This window comes from Pygocentrus nattereri, chromosome 6, assembly GCF_015220715.1.
Source record: "Pygocentrus nattereri isolate fPygNat1 chromosome 6, fPygNat1.pri, whole genome shotgun sequence".
NCBI classification, from domain to species: Eukaryota; Metazoa; Chordata; class Actinopteri; order Characiformes; family Serrasalmidae; genus Pygocentrus; species Pygocentrus nattereri.
The window spans coordinates 29226625-29249200 of record NC_051216.1 but is presented as its reverse complement, the minus strand read 5'-3'; the positions used below and the strand labels follow the sequence as shown (position 1 = coordinate 29249200).

General features: G+C 41.4%; 1 protein-coding gene across 2 annotated transcripts in view; it reads left to right on the top strand.

Moving 5' to 3' along the window:
- The window catches only part of gli2a (GLI family zinc finger 2a), a 78063-nt gene extending 58965 nt beyond the window's left edge, over positions 1–19098 (top strand). For both annotated transcript variants that reach the window (XM_017695332.2, XM_017695334.1), the window contains 9 exons: positions 3156–3357; positions 4200–4395; positions 5430–5540; positions 8268–8396; positions 10348–10497; positions 11462–11626; positions 12366–12647; positions 14399–14735; positions 15714–19098. In XM_017695332.2, the coding sequence (XP_017550821.2) occupies positions 3156–3357; positions 4200–4395; positions 5430–5540; positions 8268–8396; positions 10348–10497; positions 11462–11626; positions 12366–12647; positions 14399–14735; positions 15714–17881 (3740 nt within the window). In that variant the 3' untranslated portion in view covers positions 17882–19098. The remainder of the gene's footprint in view (positions 1–3155; positions 3358–4199; positions 4396–5429; positions 5541–8267; positions 8397–10347; positions 10498–11461; positions 11627–12365; positions 12648–14398; positions 14736–15713) is intronic.
- The last annotated feature ends 3478 nt before the right edge of the window (positions 19099–22576 follow it).

Sequence of the window (22576 nt, the reverse complement as noted above, 5' to 3'; positions counted from 1 at the left end):
ACATTTAAATCCTGTAAATTGAAAGCAGCATTTTTCTCAGAGCACACACTTGCAAAGGAGCAAAGACATATAGGCTGTGGTGGGACACTGAGGCCCGGAGGGCATCCGGTTCAATGTTTCTCTAATAAAATTTGCAGTCATGGCATTAGTCAGATTTACCAGAAAAAATAAACCCTCGCCCACTCCAGTAAATGCTACGTTTGCCTTGTTGGCAAAAAGCTCAGCAGTGCAGTACTGAGATCTGCTCTTGTGCCAGGATGCTTCTGTTGCTTTCGGAAAAGTCTGTTTCACCTCGGTTCAGGGTCAAGTGCTGGAAGTTGTAGAGGCCAGTTTAGCTATAGTTACCAGAGCTATGAGCTCCGAATACATAATCTAGCACTAGCGCTAACCGCTGCAGCTGCAGGCCTTCCCTGCTCCCACCTCTGTGCCTGGGAAAGACAGCACAGCTTACACCGCTTTGCTACAGCGTGCAAAGGAGACCTCCAAACGCCTGTCGTAATGTACAAAAGGTGCAGGACTATGGGTGCCCATTAAGCCCTGCCTGGCCAGTGCCAGTGGCAGCTCAGCCCCAGGAGGCAATCGTTGCACAGAGTAACTGTTGGAAGCAGAGGGGAGATCTGAGGATTAACACCCACCAATTACATTATTCTGAACCTCCACAAAAGGCATCCCAGTTAAAGCAGTGCGGCAGATGCCTACAATAATTGCCTCCTCTTTTGTAAATGTGCCGAGAGTGCCTGTAATTTTAAAGCCATATATCAGGCCAGTTCCCCAATTAAAATGGCCCTCCACCCCCACTCCCACCAGCACCGTGGGGCTCCCTCAGCTCGCGCCAGCCACCCAAAAGCTGCACAACACCGCACATCTGCTTTAGCGCTCTCGCAGGGACCTGCACACCCCTAAATTAGAGCCACATCACCTATAAAAACAGCCCATCCCAAAGCGTGTGGGCCCCCGTGACCTCAGGCAGGCAAGACACAGCTCTGCCCCCAGGCTAGAGGAGGCAAGCAGTGTGCCGTCACACTCCAAAGCATATGAGCGTGGCAAGAGGAAGGTTAACTGGGATGGGTGAACGTGAGCTTAAGGATGCCTTAATTTGGACCATATTGAGCTCTTCCTTCTGTTTGTTTGAAGACAAAGTTCTACACATGTAAATTCCCACTGGCATGAGTGCAGTGCTTTCCTGCAGTCCTCAAACAAATTTCATGCCCACAAATCGTCACCACTTTGTTCCACACAGCACCAGCACTCTTACACAGTGCTAATGATACATGACACATTTATTTATAAGCTTTGCCGAGGAGCATTCCAGGGGTTCATTTGTTGTCTTTGCCAACTCTTTCACAAATACTGCTCAGAGTTCTTGCCCAAACACTTGTAGGGCAGCATCTGTAGGTTATATGACATCAAAATGACCCTTTCATGACAGCTACATAAACATTTATAAAGGCCTATTTGAACACACGTCAGTTGTCATAAAAACTGCTTTTGTCAAGTCATTTCACCTCAGCAACTGTTATGGCAACTAGAATGAGCCTTTATAAATATCTATACAGGTTTATGTCAGTTGACATGAAAGGCTTATGTAAACACACTTTATTAGGTACACCTTGCTAGTGAAAGGTTGGATCCCCTTTTGCCTTCAGAACTGCCTTAATTCTTCGTGGCATACTTTCAATAAGGTGTTGGAAACATTCCTCAGAGATGTTGCCTTTTTATCATCTCAAACCAGTCTGCCCATTCTCCTCTGACCTCTCACATCAACAAGACATTTTCGTCCACACAACTGCCGCTCCCTGGATATTTTCTCTTTTTTGGACCATTCTCTGTAAACCCTAGAGATGGTTGTGTGTGAAAATCCCAGTAGATCAGCAGTTTCTGAAATACTCAGACCAGCCCATCTGGCACCAACAACCACGCCACGTTCAAAGTCACTTAAATCACCTTTCTTCCCCATTCTGATGCTCGGTCTGCACTTCAGCAAGTTGTCCTGACCACCTCTACATGCCTGAATACATTGAGTGGCGGCCATGTGATTGGCTGATTAGGTATTTGTGTTAACAAACAACTGAACAGGTAATAAACCTAATAAAGTGGCCGGTGAGCGTAGGTGTCATGTAGCCTTATGAACACTGCCCTTGTTAAGATTTTTGGACAAAAAAAAACAACTGAGAATTGGTGTCCATGTTGTAAAACAAATTAAAGGGCTGAGAATCTAAAAAGCAGTAATCAGCCATAGGCAGGACTTTGAAAGGCCCCTGTCTGAAATGTCACTGCATGTGTTTTTTGGGTGTGAGTGGCATGTGTTTGTGTGGAGTCATTATGAGCTTCCTGCAGCCAGCACCTTTGGTGATGCCCCCTGAAGGGCATAATGGCCTCCTGCTCTGTGTCCCCTAACTCCCTGGCTAATGCACAGCACCTGTTGAGCACTGAGCAGCTGGGCCAACACACAAACACACACACAAATCAGTGGCCTAATAAGCTAAAAACGGCAGTTTAACAATCAAACAGCACCATAAGCAAAATACAGAAAATTTGTCAACCTGGCATCATCAGTCATGTTTCTGTGAAAGACCTAATAAGTGCATTGAGGAGCAGATGCAACTAATAATAGTTCCTTCTCTCTTTAGAAATGGAACAAAGTGAAAATCTGATGAGGAAAGAGAAGAAAATACTCTAAAAAAAGTTGCTATTAATAATACCTCCAAAAACACTAGTGGAAAATTTGCCAAATCAGCTTTATGATCTGTTTTCTTCTCTAGAACAAGCATGGACTACTAAGAAGGGGTAGCATGCAACCAATCTTAGTTCCTTTTTTTCTCTTTAATTGTGTTCTGAATGGAAGTTGTTAAATTGCCTCTATTTAGCATGCTGCAGTGCCACAGGCTTGGTGCGATTGGTATCAGCGTAATTACTGTAAACGATTGGGCTGATTAATTATTCATAGTGGGCTGTGAACGTGCAGCAGTGTGGGAGCGATGGTGAAGATAAAGGAGGTGAAACAAACCTTCTCCCGTGTCCTGTGCATAGCCCCATACTCAAAGCACATAGGGGAGGAGAGGGAGTAGAGGCATGCAGAAAAGAACAGAGGCTTCAGCACAGCACAGTCACCGAGAGTTCACGTGTGTTTTTTTGTGTGTTTCTTTCCCACCCAGTGTCCCGTTTCCCCAGCCCCAGACTGACGCCCCGGCTGAGCCGGAAGCGGGCACTCTCCATCTCGCCCATGTCGGATGCCAGCATCGACCTGCAGACCATGATCCGTACCTCTCCCAACTCTCTGGTGGCCTACATCAATAACTCTCGCTCCAGCTCCAACGCCAGCAGCTCTTACGGGCACCTCTCCGTCGGGGGCATCAGGTATAAGAAAGCCCAATGTCACTTTCAGTACCTTTTGCTTAGTGTAAGTGATCTATACCTGGAAAAGTTTCTTGTTCTTTCATGACACTGGCAAAACTTCTTTCAAATGGCCAACAGAGTATTCACAGTACTTTTTTGAAACATTTTAAGTATAACATTTTAGGTGCCCCACAAAGCCTTCTTATGAGATGGTGCTTCTGGAAGAGCTCTTGAAAGTCAAGTTCTTGCAGGAACTTCAAACTACCTCACCTATGGGTTCCATCCAGCACCATTCTTTAGCTGTACAGTGAATTCATCAGAAAACAACCCTTTCTTGGAGCCTCTCTAAAAGTTTCCACCTTTCCTCCTGGCAAACTGAAAAAATAAAGAAATTTTCAATGCATCCCAAATGAAGACCAGACCTGAGTGTAATTAGATGAAGAAAGGTATAAAGTACAAGTTATGCAAGAATTCAATTATAGTAAAATTGACATCCAGAGTGTTTTGTATTTCAGGGGTGATCAAATCTCAAGGCAGAACCTTATACTAAACACACAGTTACAGTTTATTAATTAGCATTTAATACCTGCTTACATGTACATTAACCCTTTTGTCAGGTGATGTTATGTTGCATGTAATTTAGAATTGCTGCCCAACAACTATTCCACTGAGGGCAGCTGTATTACTCACCAAAGGTGAAAGGAAATGAAAATGTAATTTATAATATTTTACCTTACTGTGTATAAGTTTGTATGTAAAATGCCAAAAATTATTAATATTGCAAGTGATGCCAGACTGTTGAACAGTAGTATATGGAGCAGTGTCCTGCAGCCCCCTAATTCCAAACTCTCATTTCCTATCAGTCCGTCCTTCACGTTCCCACACCCCATCACACCAGTGGCTTACCAGCAACTGCTGTCCCAGCAGAGAGGGTTGAGTGCATTTGGCCACACACCACCCCTCCTGCAGCCCTCGCCACCCTTCAGCAGTCGCCAGCAAACCCTAGGAGGCACTGCAATCCACAGCACCAGCAGCAACCCCAGCACCGAGGCCAACCAGGTGAGCCAGTCATAAGTGCTAATAGAACTTCTGAATGTACCAGGATCCATAATAGCAGCATGCAGGGGTTTGAGCATAATATCGCTGTAATAAGAAAACTTGAATATGCAGCTTTGCAGAAGAAAGGGGAAAATTCTTAACATCTAGGAACTCAAAAGTTTGCTTTTCAAAATATCTATTGGTTCATTCATCACCACACAATGTAAAGGGCAGCGAGTATTTTCAAATGAAGTGTTTTATAGAGGTTATGAAAGGTAATGGAAGGTATTGAAAGGTTTTCTTATCGTACAGTTGCTATGTATTGGACATGCACTACTTTCGAATTGCTCATTCATGCATACTTTTCAATAAAGCTGCAATGTGTTACATTCATCGTCCAAGATTCTAAGTGTTGCTTCCACCTCCTCTATCACTCCCATGTAAACATTATGGCCGCCCAGAATGTAAACTTCCTCCAACTCTCTGACCCACTCTCATCATATCCAGACACCCACTGGATCCATTTTCATTCCATTTCTATTTCACAACCACAAAACACACACACTCACTTCAGCAGTGATGAGAAACACATTTCCCTCGCTTTTCAACAAAACCATGTCAGAGTTATTGAGTTATTGAAAACATCGCCCTTCACTGTACTCTAGTGGTTGGGTGGGATTTGGAAGGTGCCTCCCCCCAAACTTCTCTTTCTCATGCTTCTCCATGGACGGACTTTGTGCTCCAAGTGTCTCTGTGTGCCATGTTGAGAATTCGTCTAAGGATCAAAGTCTGCAGCCGCACTCTGTGGGCAATAATTTCTCCCTTTTCATATTTCCATCTGACGGAAGCAAATAGGGCAGTCTAAACTGTTTAGTCTCTGCGGCGGGTCACTTTGTGAAAGATGGGATCTAGAGCATGATGCCTCCACAGCTCTGAAATCCCAGCACTGCTGCCAGCAGCCGCGGTGCCTACGAGGATGACTCTCTGTTTCACTTTGCGGTTTTCTCTCTTTCTTTCCCACTCCTCCACCACCCTCTCATCTTTCACCTTGTCAGAATGCTGGAGGTGACTCAGCTGTTAGCAGTACGGTCAATCCCATGATCACGAAGAGGTCAAAGGTGAAGACAGAAGTGGATGGGACACGTCCTCTCTCCCCGTGTTCACAGGTACTGAAATCCATGAGGTTGTAGGTTCAAGTCGCCCAGCTTTTCTTTAATGTATATAGCACAAAACAGAAAAATCATTGACTCAAAATTACTTTTATATTATATTCTATTATTAGTGCGTTCTGAGTTTTTCTGTTTAGTTCAGGGAGATGTTGTCTGTGATAACTGTCTGTATGCTACAGATTAGTTTGAAGAAACAGTATTCCTTCAAGCTTATATCAAAAGTTGTTTCCTTTGACACAAGTTAGGTGTTTAGGTCTAACTCACATGACACTCATGCTTCAAGGGCTCCAATAGTCTTGTGGGGTCAGACATGATCTCATAATGAGAACATCTGCAAACAACCATCAGAAATTTTGGTCTTGATGTAGGTGGGAACTTAGACTGATTAGGATGGCAACAAACTGAATGTAAAGTTTCTAAATTAATCCAATGCCTTGTAAAGGCAGAGCTCAAAGTAGGCGGGCAATGATGCACTCGTCAACATTGTGCACTGGACTTCAGGCCTGTCAATAATAGGTCATGGATGTAACATAAGTTATCATGACTAAGAAGTCCACCCAAAAAAATCTAATGTTCTTTTACAAGGAAAAAAATATTTCTGTTAAACCAGATTATAGGTTAGCTTTTGGAAGACATCAGAGGACTGGTGATAAATGTTAATGATGGGTTACCAGCAGCAGTACTTGGCCTCTGCTGGTCAGTAATCAGCAGTTAACAACAGTGGAAAGAATTAGCAGCTATGTTTGAGAAAAGACAAGCAATCAGATTTGCATTCAAGCCAAATGGATTAGTGGAGTTTTTGGGCAGGTTTTAGAGGGGGCACAGTCGAGCACCAAAAGTTTAGCAGGTTGTCCGCAGATGTGTATTCTCGTTACAAGATCACATCTGTCCCCACCAGACTAGGGTTCAATACACTTTCATTTGATACTACAGTATTCAGAGGGAGAAAAACTTTCCAACTGTGACAAGCCACAGGCCGTCCATTTCTGCTCTCAGGCCTGTGCTGTAAACTGTGCCAGGCAGTGGTGTCATAGTGACAAATCAGCTAAACATTACTATGGTCTGACGAGGCTCTCTCTCTCTCTCTCTCTCTCTCTCTGTCTCTGCTAGTCCTCCTTCTTTACTCATAACTTTCAGCTCCTCTTTCAGCTCACCTCTGCTCTCATATCTCTCACTCCTTCTGTCTTTTTCTGTTGTTTTCTTTTGATAAATTTGTGGCTCCTCTCCTGGGCAGTGACAGCATGGCGGTATGATGCATGGCGAAGGGTGCTAAGTGCGATCGTGAGGCCACTGGGAATTGATGAGGATGTGTGTGTAGCGGGGCAGACAGAAACATGCTGGAGTCAGCATGGAGGGGGAAATCACACCCTCAGTCCAACTGTTTGGAAGTGGTTTGCTGCTTCTTATGGTTGCACATGGCTTTTGGGCTGCCTGCTTCTGCCACTAGCTGCTAAACAATCCCATTCCTTTTTTTGAATCGCTATCAAACAGAACGAGTGTGTAGAGAGGGATATTGGATGTGGCCGTAAAGCATTCCATTCGCTCACCACATTAGAGAAGGTTTGGACCATTTAAGTTTAATGCAGGAATCATTAAGAGCTCAAAAGCATTCTGAACGTTCCCAGACACCAGCAGAAAAGCGGGTTCTTAAACAGCTCTGGAAACAGGCTAGAGATTCATACGGCACTTAATGAACACCTGCAATAGTGTAGTTACACAATCTAAAAAAAGCTGAGCTCCCTTGCCTCTGGTCTAACTTTAGAGATAAGGTTGTAGGTTACACACCAGGTACTGGAACAGCAGCTAATAGTTTAAAACAGTATTTCCCAATCCTGCATAAAATACACTAGAAACATATGCCAGCATTTAATAAATCACCATTCATAATAATGACAGTGCAGTGCAGTGCAGTTTCTTAACATTAAATTACGGCTGCCAAGCAACATAATGGTCAGAGATTATTCCATGAACAGCACAGTGTTTGCAGTCATATGTGTGTAACAACAATACTTAAACCCTTTTTAAAAAGTCATGCGTTTCATATGTGAAAGAACATGAAAAAATGTCAATGAAAATGTGAAAAATTTGTGATCACATGAGCCATTTGATCATGTTCTTTCACATTTGAACACACGGTTTTCCAATCCCTTATAAAATCATGGGCTTTGCACACTTAACATGTGAGTTATATGTGACTTTTCTGTAAGGGAAGCTTTCATCTTTAAAAGGTAGAAGAAAATCAAGTTCCATTCTTGTTTCAGATTTTAAATAAACCCACAGGTATTTCTAGCCTTCCACTATGCTATGAGTCTGAAAGGATTTGTAGCGATCAAGAAGCTGTTTCTGAGAAAATGCAAAGCATAAAAACAATAGAATTTGAGCTACAACTCCATCTGAGATGGAGAAGAATTTTAAGGTCTTTTTTGAAGTGATTGATGAGTCCAAATTGGGATTATTTGCATCGTGAGATACAGAAAATGCAACCAACTTCAGAGATGTGGAAAAATATCTCTACAGATTTCTTAAAAAAACTGAATAATTACATTTAGTTATTAAGGCTTCTGTATGATTTTATGTTCCATATGTTTTCTGCTTTTCCTAATGCTGAAAAGTGAGTGATTTGTACAATACCCATTTTCACATGAAAATAACTGTACATAACGCTTAATACGTTAGTTTTCTTACTGCCACATAGACTCATTGCAGATTTGCTCCTTTCCACAGGATCATGTGGAGCTGAGAGAGGAAGTGGATAAGGACGAATGCAAGCAGGAGCCAGAGGCTGTGTACGAGACCAACTGTCACTGGGAGGGTTGCTCTAAAGAGTATGACACACAAGAGCAGTTAGTGCACGTAAGTCACACTATAGTGCTAACAACATTGACTTTAAATCTGTGCTTCTGGGTTTTTGTCAAGCATGTACATATAGGACATGGCGTGTGTATAGGGTAGTTGTTCCTTCTGCAAAACAGGACACAACACAGCAATGACTTCAAGTCCAAATTATAAAATATGTTCTACTTACAAACACAACTATGAATAATTCACGCTGACAGAATTTCTCTGCTCGAATTGTACCATGATTTTTTTATCAATTATGTGCTTCAAAGTGTTAAACTGCTCCAAAATCAGCCATTTTAGTTGCAGTAGTTTAGTGTGCAGAAAGATTAAAAAGAATGCTACACAAAAAGAGTAGTAAATAATTAAGAACATGTTATAGATCTGAAGCTGAAAAGTAAGCCTTCCCTCATTAAGGCCAGTTTGTTAGAGACCAATTCAGGCAGCACTGTAACTGATTGCTTCCTGTTGCTGACACGTGTGGGGTTAATGAGCACGTCCATTTCCACAGAGGTGCAACCAGTTGTGCTGGAGCTTTCTCATCTCACGGAGACACACACACACTCTCACACATGCTCATGGTCTCCGTCTCTGCATGCCCCCTCGGCCTTTGACCTTGCCTGAGGCCCAGCAGTAAATCCATCGTCATACCAGCAGTTCTGGTGTGGCTCTCCCCTGCCGTAGCACCTCAGAACAGCCCTCAGTGATTAACAGCTTGTTCTCTGCACCATGACACTCACCCAGAGCCAGTCAGACTCTCTGACCAAGCCTGAGTGCTCGGAGCCCTGCCTGCTGCTCAGAAGGAAATCAGAAGAGGTCGAAAGAAGTCGCCTCTGGTCGTGTTACCATTCCAAGCTGTCCAAACTGAAGAAGCCCAAACTAGTATAGGTCTCTACATGCATGGACGTCTCTAAAAAGAGACTTATTCTATCAGCAGTGTGAGGTATTGGGTTTCTAAACAACTCATGTGGGCAATTATACTGCCAGAAGTACAAACACATTGCGTCTCAAGTGGTTACAGATGAGCAGTTGTTTGAAATGACATGGGCAGTTGTCCTGCAATAATTAGATTTCTGAGAAAGTGGATTGGATGGTTAAGGAAAGGGAGAGCAAACAGAAAGGGTATAATTATTGGCATAGGAGATGGGGGGTAGAAGGAGTTGTGGAAATGTTGTGTTTAGAGACCAGAGAAACGAGGCCTACACCTCCTCCGTACACGCCTCCTTTTGGTCCTAAGGCTTCAATCTGCACTTTTTCCATGCAAACTAAATTACACACCTTGAGAAAGCAAAATAATGGCATGGGCTTTGGTTTTATTTGTTCTAAGTGATTGTTCCCCATAGCTCTAAATTATGGTTTTAGCTCAGTATGAGGAGCATAAGGCTGAAACTACACGTGCATTCCTAGCCACACACACACTCGCTCCTCTTTAAAAAAGAACCAGACAGAGGAAAATTACCTCCCAACTGTGGGAGAAGAGTAGTATCAGTATCCTTGTATCATCCTGTATTTCACTTTTATCAAAGAGTCCATTGGAGAGAATCAGTAAGAGTTCAAGTTTGGTTTACTTCAGCTATTGATTTTTTCAAGTTGAGGATAAAAAAAAATCAAAGAGAATACACTACAGTATCTTACCATGCTTCAGTCTGAGGCATACAGTTGACATGAACTATAACGTTATTGTGTGTTAGATCAGTTGAATCATGTCAGGTTTTGGTAATAGATACTGATAGGTTTTGTGATCAGAGAAGGGGGAATTCTATGCCCTCAGGAGTACAGAATGCCCTTCACAACCATGTCTGCAATCAAAAGAGATAGAATCTCTGTAATGCAAGTCACCACCTGACTTCATTGTGTGAATGTGATGTATTGAAAGTCGCATGTCCTCTTGACGGATGGGACCTCTTTTCACGTTATAGTCATGTGACAAAACTGCAGCATGACGGGGACTCTTCTCTGCTTACAGCACATCAATAATGACCACATCCATGGGGAAAAGAAGGAGTTTGTGTGTCGTTGGGAAGAATGCTCACGAGAGCAGAAGCCTTTCAAGGCCCAGTACATGCTGGTAGTGCACATGCGGAGACACACCGGAGAGAAGCCTCACAAATGCACAGTAAGAACCACAGCAGGGTTCGAGAGGTCTCTGTGGACACTCACCCTGGATTCTATTTCTCCTATCTATGGGCTCATGTCCCCCTGAAAGTTATAGGACATTTCTATTTTTGACATTACATTATACCTGTCTTGTATGTATGGCTCTAGAATCTTTATATTATGTATGACGTTCTTCAGACACAAAAAAAAAATCCCCCTTGAACATGTCATTTTCAAAGAGATCTTTGAAGAACAATTGAAAAGTAGTTGAAAAGGAAATCAAAAGTGGTTATTCTATGGCAGCCCATTTTGGTACTATTATTATAGCAGCACAGGTGAAGCCTAATTCTTTTCACTAGAGCGCTCTAAATTTATATCCTACCTGCTACTTTTGACCCATTCCCAGCTATTGCCCTAATTTTAAACAGGACATATTTCTATTACCTGAGACTGAAGTTATACAGCATGGCTTGAGTGCTGGATTTGCATGAAAATACGATTCAGTACCTTGACTTCTCATCTTCAAAGCATGTTTTAGTAGCTAGAGACCACAATACAAATAGAACTTCAGAGAGGAGTTCAAGGTGCTGATTGACAAGACAGAGACAAAATAAGTCTGAAGAAAGGAAAAGGTCATGGGCCCTTATTAGTGTATCCCCAGTACTGCCAGAATGTTCTTCAGGCCAGTCATGAGAAGAACAGCATTCTCTGACTTTATTACCACTTTTTAATATGATATGATTTGATCTTTTTGTACACCAATGACCAATTACCTGGGCAAATCAAGACTAGTCTGTAATATAAAATACAAAAGAATTTCTAATAACACACATACAGGATCAGTTAAAGTAAAGCATGATGACATGCACTGGACAAGTGGTGAAATACCTGTAATAGATGTTGATAACTTTGGTGTGCATATGCATAACTGATGGCTAGTGCCCTGCTTTAGAAGATATCCCTTTTCTCTGTTTTCTGTCTAGTTTGAAGGCTGCTCCAAGGCTTACTCACGACTAGAGAACTTGAAAACCCACCTGAGGTCCCACACAGGAGAGAAGCCGTATGTGTGTGAGCATGAGGGCTGCAACAAAGCCTTCTCCAATGCCTCAGATCGAGCCAAGCACCAGAACCGCACACATTCAAATGAGGTACTGCTACTGAATATCTGCTCTGTCATGCTCTTATACAGTACATACAATACAGTGCCATTGATGCAAGATCCACTCTTACATAGCACTGCTGTGGCTTTTTTCTGTAGTCCTCTCTATAATGTAAGTAATGTATTGTTTTTTAACCACATGAATGCTTCTCGAATCAGTAAGTAGAAGGTGTTGTACTGAAGTGGCATCAGCATCAAATTTAACCTGCATTCATACTTAGTTGGGGCGTAAATCTCATATAGTTCTGGGCCTTTTTTCTTTAAGTACATGCACTTTGGTACTGCAGACAACCATGCTTTAAGGAGATAGATGGTGTGGGTTCACATTGGTTTCACAAGCCAGATCCTGCAATAATTCCAGCAAACCTGAAACAAGGAAAAAAAACGCAAATATGCATGGTTATGGCAATGACATGTCAACGCTTCAGTGTTGGGAATGGCTCTACCTTACCTGCACATACTTTTGCCAATTGCTGTGCTGTCTTGTAAAAAACGAGATGAAATGTTCAGCTTTGCTGCTGTGCTGGATTGCGTTTTGTATAAAACTAGCCAGGGCAATATTGGATACTACATCAAGCCTACCAGATACATGAGGTGCTTAGTGTCTAACACACAGTCTAAATGATGTTAGTGTTTACAAAACTAACAATTGCACAACAGTGACAACTACCAGAACAAAAAGTCATAGTTTTTCCACATTATAATGTTGTAATGTCGCTTTCCTGCAGAAACCATATGTGTGCAAGATCCCAGGTTGCACAAAGCGCTACACAGACCCCAGCTCTCTCAGGAAGCACGTGAAGACAGTTCATGGACCAGAAGCACATGTCACAAAGAAGCAGCGTAGTGACGCCCCTATGAAATCTCAGCCTCCTAAAGGGAGCGGAGAGAATGATGCCAGCACTAAGCATGCTGGGAGAGGAACAGAGGGGTCAGCTGAGGCCAACAGCACTACCAGAGGAGTGGAGGACTGCCTACAAGTCAAGTCTATCAAGACTGAGAACACAGTGGTAAGAATACTAATTCACTGTTTGTTCAGTAATATATTTGGTAAAAGATGGTAGAAGATTTAATGGCATGCTTAAATGACACCTACTACCTTGTTCTGAAATTTGAAAGTTGCTACTGTTACTGTTGTTACTACTATTATTCTAATACACTAATACATTTCTCATTTCCGCAATAATATTTTGCTCTATTAACACTTGACTTTTGAATGCCTCTCATGCTTTAAATCTAATGGACAGACTTTGCTCAGGTGAGCACAATCCAAATCTTTCTTATTCTTGCATGTCAGAATCAAACCATCTCAACAGCCCAAATTGTTTGACATGTTTAAAGACAAACTGAAACCAAAATGGACCTTTTTTTACCTTGTTAGTTCATGTCCATGGTCACATCAAGCCCAATCCATATCATTCAATCTTGTTTCTCTGTAATCTTTGACAAAAGTTTAGTGATTCCTTCCTGCCGCTGAATGATGAGGTTTAGTTGCATGAACATGTTCCACCGGACGGGAAAAATTATACTTGGCAATAATATCTTAGCATGTATTCCCTCCCTTCCCATCACCCTGACCTATCTCTGAGCGAGAACGCCTGTCATCACCTCCGTCTCTCTCTTTTTGGATCAGTTGTAAAGTAATGAGTTATTTCAACTCATTTTCGTTGATGTTCATGTTAACACAAATGAGAAAGTTTTCTAAAGTTTTTTTAGAAATTTTCCCTCATGCTGCAATGCTGTGAGGGGGTCAGATGATAATGGAGTGAAGTGCACACACACAAACACACACACACAGTCAATCTCATGCTCAAAAGTTAGGTAATTTAATTAGTACACGGACTTATTTAACCTGACTTCTTTTTCCCCAAAGTGTTTTTTTCCTGTGTGTGCAGATAGACTGTAAAAAAGTGAGAGTAACGCAGATTCTGCTGACCATCAGAATCTTACTCCATGTTCATTTCAGACCCCCACTTTTCATGCTCAAATCAAATCATGTGAATTCATGTCCCACCCACAAAGATTTTCTACCCGAGTAGTCTGTTTCAGTCTGAAAAGCATCATGTTAAGGAAGAAAAATGCATGCCGATGTATATCACATTGATTTTAATGACCTTCTTATTCTGAGATTGAACAGTCTAAAGACATTTTCTGTATTTGTCATTTTTACTTCTACATGTATTATTTGTTTTGTATTTAATTTGTGCTAAAAGTGTGCAGAAATGTTAGTGTTAAACTGTATCTTTGCCTCTGTGCATGTAGTCCTTCTCATTCCATTAGCTGGTCCTGATGGTAACTAACACAGAGGCGTCCATCTTACCCCAGCATATTCTGTTCTCTTCCTCTGTTGCAAAGGGATCTGCCAGTTTCCTCTGTAGTTCTATGATAAAAGTCATTATCAAATTAATATTCAGAGGCTGGGACTGCTGTGTGTGGACTGAACAAAAAGCATCAGCAATCACACTGTGATCAAGAGGCGCTTTTTAGTTCAGACTTGGTCAGAGCTCATTTACATCATTGAAGCTTTTTCAGCTGGGAAGCAATACAGTGTGAGATTCAGTTGTGCTGGTGTACTGTATTACTCGTCCCTCAGAGCCTTGAAATGTGTTTTTTTAGGTAAAAGAACATCCAGAACATTTTGTTAAAGTATTAGAGTTTCCTCTAACAATTACAGTCTCCATACATGATTTGTTCTACAGTGTATTGGTGTAATGAATGTAAATATTGAAAAAAAAGATGAATCATTTCCCACCCTTTTTAGATGTATCAGTCCAGCCCTGGTGGTCAGTCATCATGTAGCAGCGAGCCATCGCCGCTTGGTAGCACCACCAACAATGACAGTGGAGTAGAGATGGCCATGCACAGTGGAGGCAGTTTGGGGGACCTGAGTGCTCTAGATGACCCCCCTGTGGTAGATTCCACTGGTTCTCCAGGGGGCTCAGCAGGAGTAGGCCTCCAGCTGCGTAAGAACAGGGGGGGCCTTCTACAGCTCGAGCATATCAAGAAGGAGAAACTAAAGACTGTGAGAGACTCCTGCTCCTGGGCAAACACAGCTCCTCAAGTCCGAAACACCAAGCTGCCTCCTATACCAGCTGTTGGTGAGTGTGGAAGCAAAGCACAATGCATTAGAGTTTGAATGTGACAGATGTAAAATAGTTGAGTAAAAATTCATGGTGCACCAGGATAGATGTTCATTAAAATTTTAGAATAAAAGGCTGTAACAAAAACCTAATCATCTTCTAACAATTTGTTAATGATTGTTAAGTATTCGTTGCTGGCATTCAAAATTTGAACCACTTATTTAGTGAGGCAAAAAGAATTAATAGTAAGTGTGAATTATAGAAACTAAATCAATAATATTTATTTAGCAATCATATTCTCATAGCTAATAGCAAATAAATTACAACTTGAAATATTAATCATTTACTTATTTGCATAAAAATAATTCATAATTGTTATGAATAGCAACTTAATAACAACTTAAAAACTTAATTAGACTAACAAGTAGTCCACACCTTGTTTTAAATGATGAAATAGTTATTTATTATCATGGTACTTAATGATGTATGAACCTTTCCTTAATGCGAAGTTTATTAATAATAAGTGGTTAACATAGAGATTAAAACCATTGATTTTATGTGTTAATAAAAATATAATATGACTTCAGTGAAAAAAATCCCTTTTATTTATTAATGAACACTTTTCAATGATTAGGTTCTATAATCCAAAATAATTAATGGTCACTAAGTAAATAATAACAGAACTAGTATTATTTAATAATGCATATGTATAATTATTAACAATCATTATGAAACTGTCAGATGATAAGGAAGTTGCTTTTTATTAGAGATGGTTATCAAGTTTTACTGCTGTTGTTTTTTTTTAACTTTCTTTATTTTACTGCTGTTCAAATAGTTCCTCCAGTCACATGCTAACTGTATTTTTTCAAAATAATCAAATCAAATTGTGGTGCATTATAATCAGTTTGAATCATTTTGAGTTCATTTGTTTTAAACCCCTAATATAAACACACTGTATGGAAGCTCTTTAGGTAAATTGCTCTTTCTCTTCTTCAGGGTCTCTGCTGGAAAATTCCAGTATGGGTCCTCAGAGTGCTGGCCTGCCCGGACAGCGTTTTGGAGACCTGCCCTTGTACGAGATGACAGTACTGAATCAGCTGAACGAGCGCAGAGACAGCACCACCAGCACAATGAGCTCGGCCAACACACTCAGCCGCAGATCTTCAGGCATCTCACCCTGCTACTCCAGCCGCCGCTCCAGCGAATCCTCACAGTTTGGAGGACGCAACAACAACGTCAGCTCAGCAGACTCTTACGACCCTATCTCTACTGACCTGTCCCGTCGATCAAGTGAGGCCAGTCAGTGTGGGGGAGGTGGAGGTGCACTGCCAGGCTTGCTGAGCCTCACTCCAGCCCAGCATTATCGCTTGAAGGCAAGATATGCAGCAGCCACTGGGGGTGCTCCACCTACACCCTTGCCCAACATGGATCGCATGAGTCTTAGAACTAGAATGGCCCTGTACAATGACTCCCAGGAGGGCTCGACTCATTTGTTCCAAGCCCGGATTGCAGCCAACTCAAGGCGCTGCAGTGATACAAGCTATGGCACCCTTGGTATGATGCCTCATGAAGTCCCAAGCAGCCTGCCGAGGAGAGCCAGCGACCCTGTCCGTTGCACATCTCTGGATCCGCTCTCTTTGCCTCGAGTTCAGCGCTACAACAGCTTGAGCAGCATGAACCCATCCCGCCTGCCTCCTGGAGTTAACTTGCAGAACAACACCTGGTCTGACAGCAGCTTGCATCGCCATCCCTTCAACCAGAGGCCACCAAGCATCTCAGAGAATGTAGTCATGGAAAACATGGCCATCGATGGAGTTGACCAGGCAGAGGATGACATGGTCCTTCCAGATGATGTGGTGCAGTACCTCAGGTCTCAGCATGGTGGCTCAACTCAGGGCCGAGGGACGGCATACAGCAGCAGTCAGGCACAGGATTTCCAAAACAATGTGACTCCCCAGCAACAGCAGCAGTTTTACGGGCAGCGACGCATGGCTTTGGTTGATGCTAACATCAACCACACTGAGCAAGTAATGCCCCCCTGCCAAATCAGCCCAGGTTCCCAGCAGCCATTCCAGTCACCTAATAGCATGAACAAGAATAACATGCCTGTACAGTGGAATGAAGTTAGCTCAGGTACAGTGGACAACACGGCAAGGCTTCCGAAACTGCAGCTACCCAGAGCCAACCTGGCAGTGGTCCAGCAAAAGCAGAACATTGGGGCTTATCAGAGCTTTTGCTCAAATCAACAGATTGCACCAATGAGCCAGAATTTGGCTGTTCTTCAGCAGGGTAACTCACAGAGGAACACTCAGAGGATGAACTCCATGCAGCAGTACAGACAGTCATATGGCAACCCCTTTCAAAACCTCAATGAGCAAACAAATGCCCAAGCAGCATATAGGCAGGAAATGAACACCAATCCTTTATCAGGGAACCCCAACCAGCGCCCAGTATGCAATGGCCTGGCTCTGCAAAATCAAAACATGCAGAATTACAAGTCCAACTACTCACACATGGAGAACTTCAACCAGCAGAATTATGAACCACCAAACCAAACAGTCCTTCAAAATGGTGGCAGAGTGCCGTTTCAGCCCAGGCCTCCTTCTGAACCCAAATCTTCAAGCAGGCACCACTCAGGTTCAGCTTTGCCCCAGCAACCTGGTTATTCTGCATCCAATGCTAGCTCTGACTTTAACACCTCAGAGGCTAGCCCTAAGAGACCCACTGGCACTAACCATCTTACAAATGGAGATAATAGCATGTGCTATTCAGTTGAGATTCACATGTTAGATGGCAACTTAGAATATAATTCACCAATGTCTCCCCATGCCAACCAAGCTCCTCGTTCAACAGTGGCTACAATGGCATCTCCAGGGGTCAACCAGGTCACCAGCACAGTGGACACATCTCAAGCTGTTGAGCATACTCAAATAGACTTTGACGCTATTTTGGACGATGGAGATCATTCCAGCCTAATGTCTGGCACACTGAGCCCTGGCCTTTTGCAGAGTCTTTCCCAGAACTCCTCACGACTGACCACCCCACGTAACTCTGTCACGCTGGCCTCCGTGCCGGCAGGCATCAGCAACATGGCTATTGGTGACATGAGCTCTATGCTGACCGCCCTTGCTGAGGAAAGCAAGTTCTTGAACATGATGGCTTAAGGATTAATTAATTATACATGTCAGACACTAGCAAAGACATTACCTGTCCTACTGTCCTATGCTTGGTGATCTTTCTACCTTTTTGTAAAGACTGTATGAATAATAATAATAGATATGTGATACAACAGCCACTTATGTCCTATGGGGAGCAAAACATGTATATATGTTTTTTTGTTTGTTTTATAAGAGAAAAGCACTGATACATACCAGTGAAATGTAAGGAATTCCAGGTGTGCATTACCAAACACCTGCATCAAAATTGACATTTTCAGAGAGAATTATATATTATATGCAATCAGACCGAATTACAAAGGCCTCAAGATGGCGTATCTGTGTCAGAAAGCCATATGTTTTGCTTGTATTGAGTGATTTAAAAAGAGATCAGGGTAATGGTCTCAGGCTGACTTAGAATAAGTCTGATTTTTCCAGCCTCAGCAGTGCACTAAAGGTGGTTCACAAAGTGCCTTGCAAAAGAATAAAAATAAAATAAATAATAAAAAAAAAAAATACTAAAAACACAAATGAGCATTAAAACTGTCAAACTGTATGTAATCTGGTATATATGTACAAGTCTAGAGCTATAGGTATTTGTGTTGTGTTTTATCAAATTATAGACACTATGCGATACGCATTAAATTATGTTCATTACTCGTTTGCTGCACAACCTTAATTTGCGTGATGTACAGTACTTTTTGATGCCCTCTTGTTCACTCAAAGAGATTAAAAGAGCCTTTGTTGGGAAATAATCCTTATTATACTCCAAGATAATGATGAATTTTGTCAATATTGTCAGATATCCTCCAAGTGCCCTCCAGGAACTGTAAATCTCTGGATGAAGCTCATCAGGTTGTGTGATTGAAAAGGACAGCAGTGCATCTCAGAGCGAGGGTCCGCAGGGGGACTGTCAACCCTCGCCTCCCTCAAAGATGTCTTTAAAGGAATATGCAAGTACTCTACATGCTCTCTGTGGAGATTCCACCCTAATTAACAGGTTCATCACCCCCATGAGCTTAGGATGGACCAGAACAGCTTACAAAGGGGAATGTCTTTGATCCTACGTTGCTGGAGAACAGAAATCCCACAACACAAACTCCGTTTCTTGAATGTTTGAATTAAAGGAATTTTTTGTATATCGCCGTCCCATTTACCAAGCTTGTATAGTTTTTGTATATTTTTAATACATTATCTTGATATACTTGGACATTTCTTTTCTAACAGAGGATGTGTGTTGTCTCTCTCTTTTGAAATCATGTGATCTGCTTCCAGTAGACCACATGAAAGTGGGTGCCATTTTTTAAGCTTTTTCTAGCATGCCTGAAAGAATTATAGGAATGCAAAAAAAATCCTCAGTAATAAGCCAGTAATAAGCACATCAATTTAATCTGAAAAACGGCACAACATGAAGTACTTCAAACAAAGGTAAAGCTAAATTTTAACACCTTCTAGCACATTTGCCCGTTGTCTTCTTCATACACACTATTATCTACAGTTAGTTGTACTTAAGGGATTTGCAGTGATCCATTACTTTATTTACAAATGCCCATTTTAAATGTGCACATACAGCTTCTGTTTCTGTACTACAACAAGAGATTATGGATGAATCGTGTTTTTTTGAGAGAAAAGAGAAAGAGTTCGCCTGCATATATTCCCTCGTGCTCCATGTAACAGACAGTATAAAAAAGGAAGAAGTAGAAAAAAAAGTTTGTCTTCGTATATTTATTGGCATTGGCAGTGTCATAAACCCTCTGAAAACCCGAGGGAAATGTTTTCACTCTGACAGCAGATTTTGCTGAAGATTCATTTGATCCAGAGTCTGCTGATTGCTTATGCCACTAGAATTCCATATTCTCTCTGAGAAAAGATGGAGAAAAAATAGCCCCAGGGCAAGAAATATCAGAAGTACCAAGAACAAGGGCTGCCTGAAAAACAGCAAAAGGCGGTTTGATGATGATGAACTGTTACACAAATATTACAAGGGATAGATTATATCTTCACAAGGCAGGGTGCATACAGAAATGACTGGATTAAGAAGAAGTGCTAAAGAGTTCTGGCCAAAAAAAAAAAATCGCAAACAACGGCATCTTTGCTTAACAGACAGAAAAGTCATAACGGACTGGCTGCATGCAGCTGTCCTCTTCCTGGAGGGCAGGAGACAGCTGGGGGTGGGCAGCTGCCTGCACACGGGGCCGGACACCCAGAAACATGCTGATCAAACCAAGTAGCTCCAGAGGTCCAAGAAAACAGCAACACCTATTGCATAATTATGTTGTACATTCATATCCAAAAGTTTGGACTCCCACAGTCAAATGACTTGTTTTGTTGATTAAGTGAATATGAGAATATGAACACATCCTTTTAAGAACACAAGCTTAAATGCTTTAAAAGATTTAAAATGCTTTATAAACATGAAATGTGCATTAACTTTTGCACACACCACATTTTATGTTTTTTCCTCCTATGTGTTACATTCAGCAATGAAATAGTAATTGTGCATTTAAATATGCAGAAGCACAGAAGAAAATCAACAAGATATCATTTGAGCAGGGGTGCCCAAACTTTTGCATACAATTCTGCTAATTAAATCATTTTAGAAAAACAAAAATAGTAAAATATGACCTCAGTAATTGGGACATGGTTCAGTTAAGTTGTACAATATGCCTGCCAGACAGAAAAAACAAGAGATTTGTAAGTGCTTTTATTAAATACAGACACCGTAATAGCATATCTCCAGCTCCAACATCTAATTCCAATATCCAAACTCCATCAGCCACACACTAATATCCAAATTTCAACACCAATATCAAACTCCAATATTCAAACTCTACACACCAATATTAAACACCAATATCCAAACTCTCAACACCAATATCAAACTAAAACTCCAAAATATGAGCTCCAATATCCAAATTCAAAACTCTAATATCAAACTTTAATGTTCAAGCTCCAGTTACAAACTCCAAAATCCAAACTTCAACATCCAATGTCCAAACTCAAAACTCTAATATACAAACTCCAATATTCACAGATTTTTCTGTCCAGTATTAAAAATGTAATGATTTGCAGTATCAAAAAATGGGGTTATTAGTGACTGTTTCTGAAAATGCTTATAATTTCTGGTGGAGCAATATTTGGGTTTTATTTTGTTAAAGAGCTATCCCTTCTTTTCCCCCTGAATCAGATCCCTAAATAAGCCTGCAGAGCCCAGCTGGAGCTGAACAGTGGGTCATTGTTTTTTAAAGAAATGATTAGAACATCTCAAATGATCAATGAGAAGCTCCACAAACCCCAAACCAATTCCATTCAAAGAAGGCTTTGTGAGTTTCCACACACCAGCAGAAAAGAAAGGGAAAAAATATATGCATTCATATAACGGCCATTAAACATGATGTAGGGTAACACTTTATAGACCGTTACTGTAGAGCAAATTACTGTGGAGAAAAGAGAAAAAAATAATCTAAGTGACATTAGGAAGACTACACCACAAATACTAGTTAATAAAACATGACTGTTATATATGCAACCAAAGGAATGTCATGCTGTTTAAAGAGGTGATATGAGTCAATGTATTTTAAAGTGTTAGTAAACCTTTCATTCTACAGTGTGAACAAATGGTCACTTGGTCAAAATTTGAGCTGAAACCATGAATAATGGTTAAAGATTATCCACATTTACTGCTGATAATAAGCGTTTGTGATTAATTAATGTACTTGATTTACTCCATTTTAAATACAGGATTGCCATTTCAAATGTGAAGACTGAACACCACATAGCCAGCCTTTTACAGCAGCATCACTCAAACAAGCAATTACAGCCTATGGCGTCTTGATCATGGTACATGGATGTTACTACTTTGCATGGATTTGCAAGTTCAACCTGTTGTGAATACTGAAAGCCACACCATGTACCTGAGTCTTATGCCAAAATATGAGACTACTCTACAATTCTGCTTGACACAAGCTTAATAACTTAAGTGTGCAGTTTGCCTAATGTGAATGTGGGGAATCAGATTCTATTCCTTGTTAGCGACATTACTTGTAGCTCCAGTGCTAAACAAAAAAAGGAAATTTCAGACAACAAACATGTCTTAACTGATCATTCATGTCCAAGATGAGGGTAAATCGTCGGTGTGTCTGATTCTCACAGCAAGAAAGAAGACAGAAGAAACTCTGGCCTATATTTAATTTAAACTCTCTGTGGCCTATGAACGCTTTAAATATTGTCTCTTGGTAGGACCTATGACACATGAGGGCAGGTCATCATAATAAAACGATTCAGTTGACCAGGCTTTCCTCTGCCTTTCTTCCTGGTTTCAGTTAAGAATCTTCATCAAAGGGGACTTGCACAGAGCACAGGGCTTTGGGATCAGAGGGCTTTGACCTGGGTCATGATCTGAGGCACACTCAGCAATGCTTTGGGCAAAGCATGAGCAAGTTTTGGCATCTCAGTGTTAATGGTGACATTGTAGTAGGAATAAACACAGCCACAGCCACCACTGCCATTTGAGTATTTTAATACAAATGAATACATGTAATGAATACGCTGTAGTGTCATTAATTAACATGCTAAAAGTTACTATGAGCTATTATTGACACCGACTATTAGTGACACTGACTGACAAAAGTCTGTCGACTTCAGTTGAGTTGTTTTGCAGGCTGGCATTTTTTTTTTGGACAAATAGGACAAAATAGCTTGTTC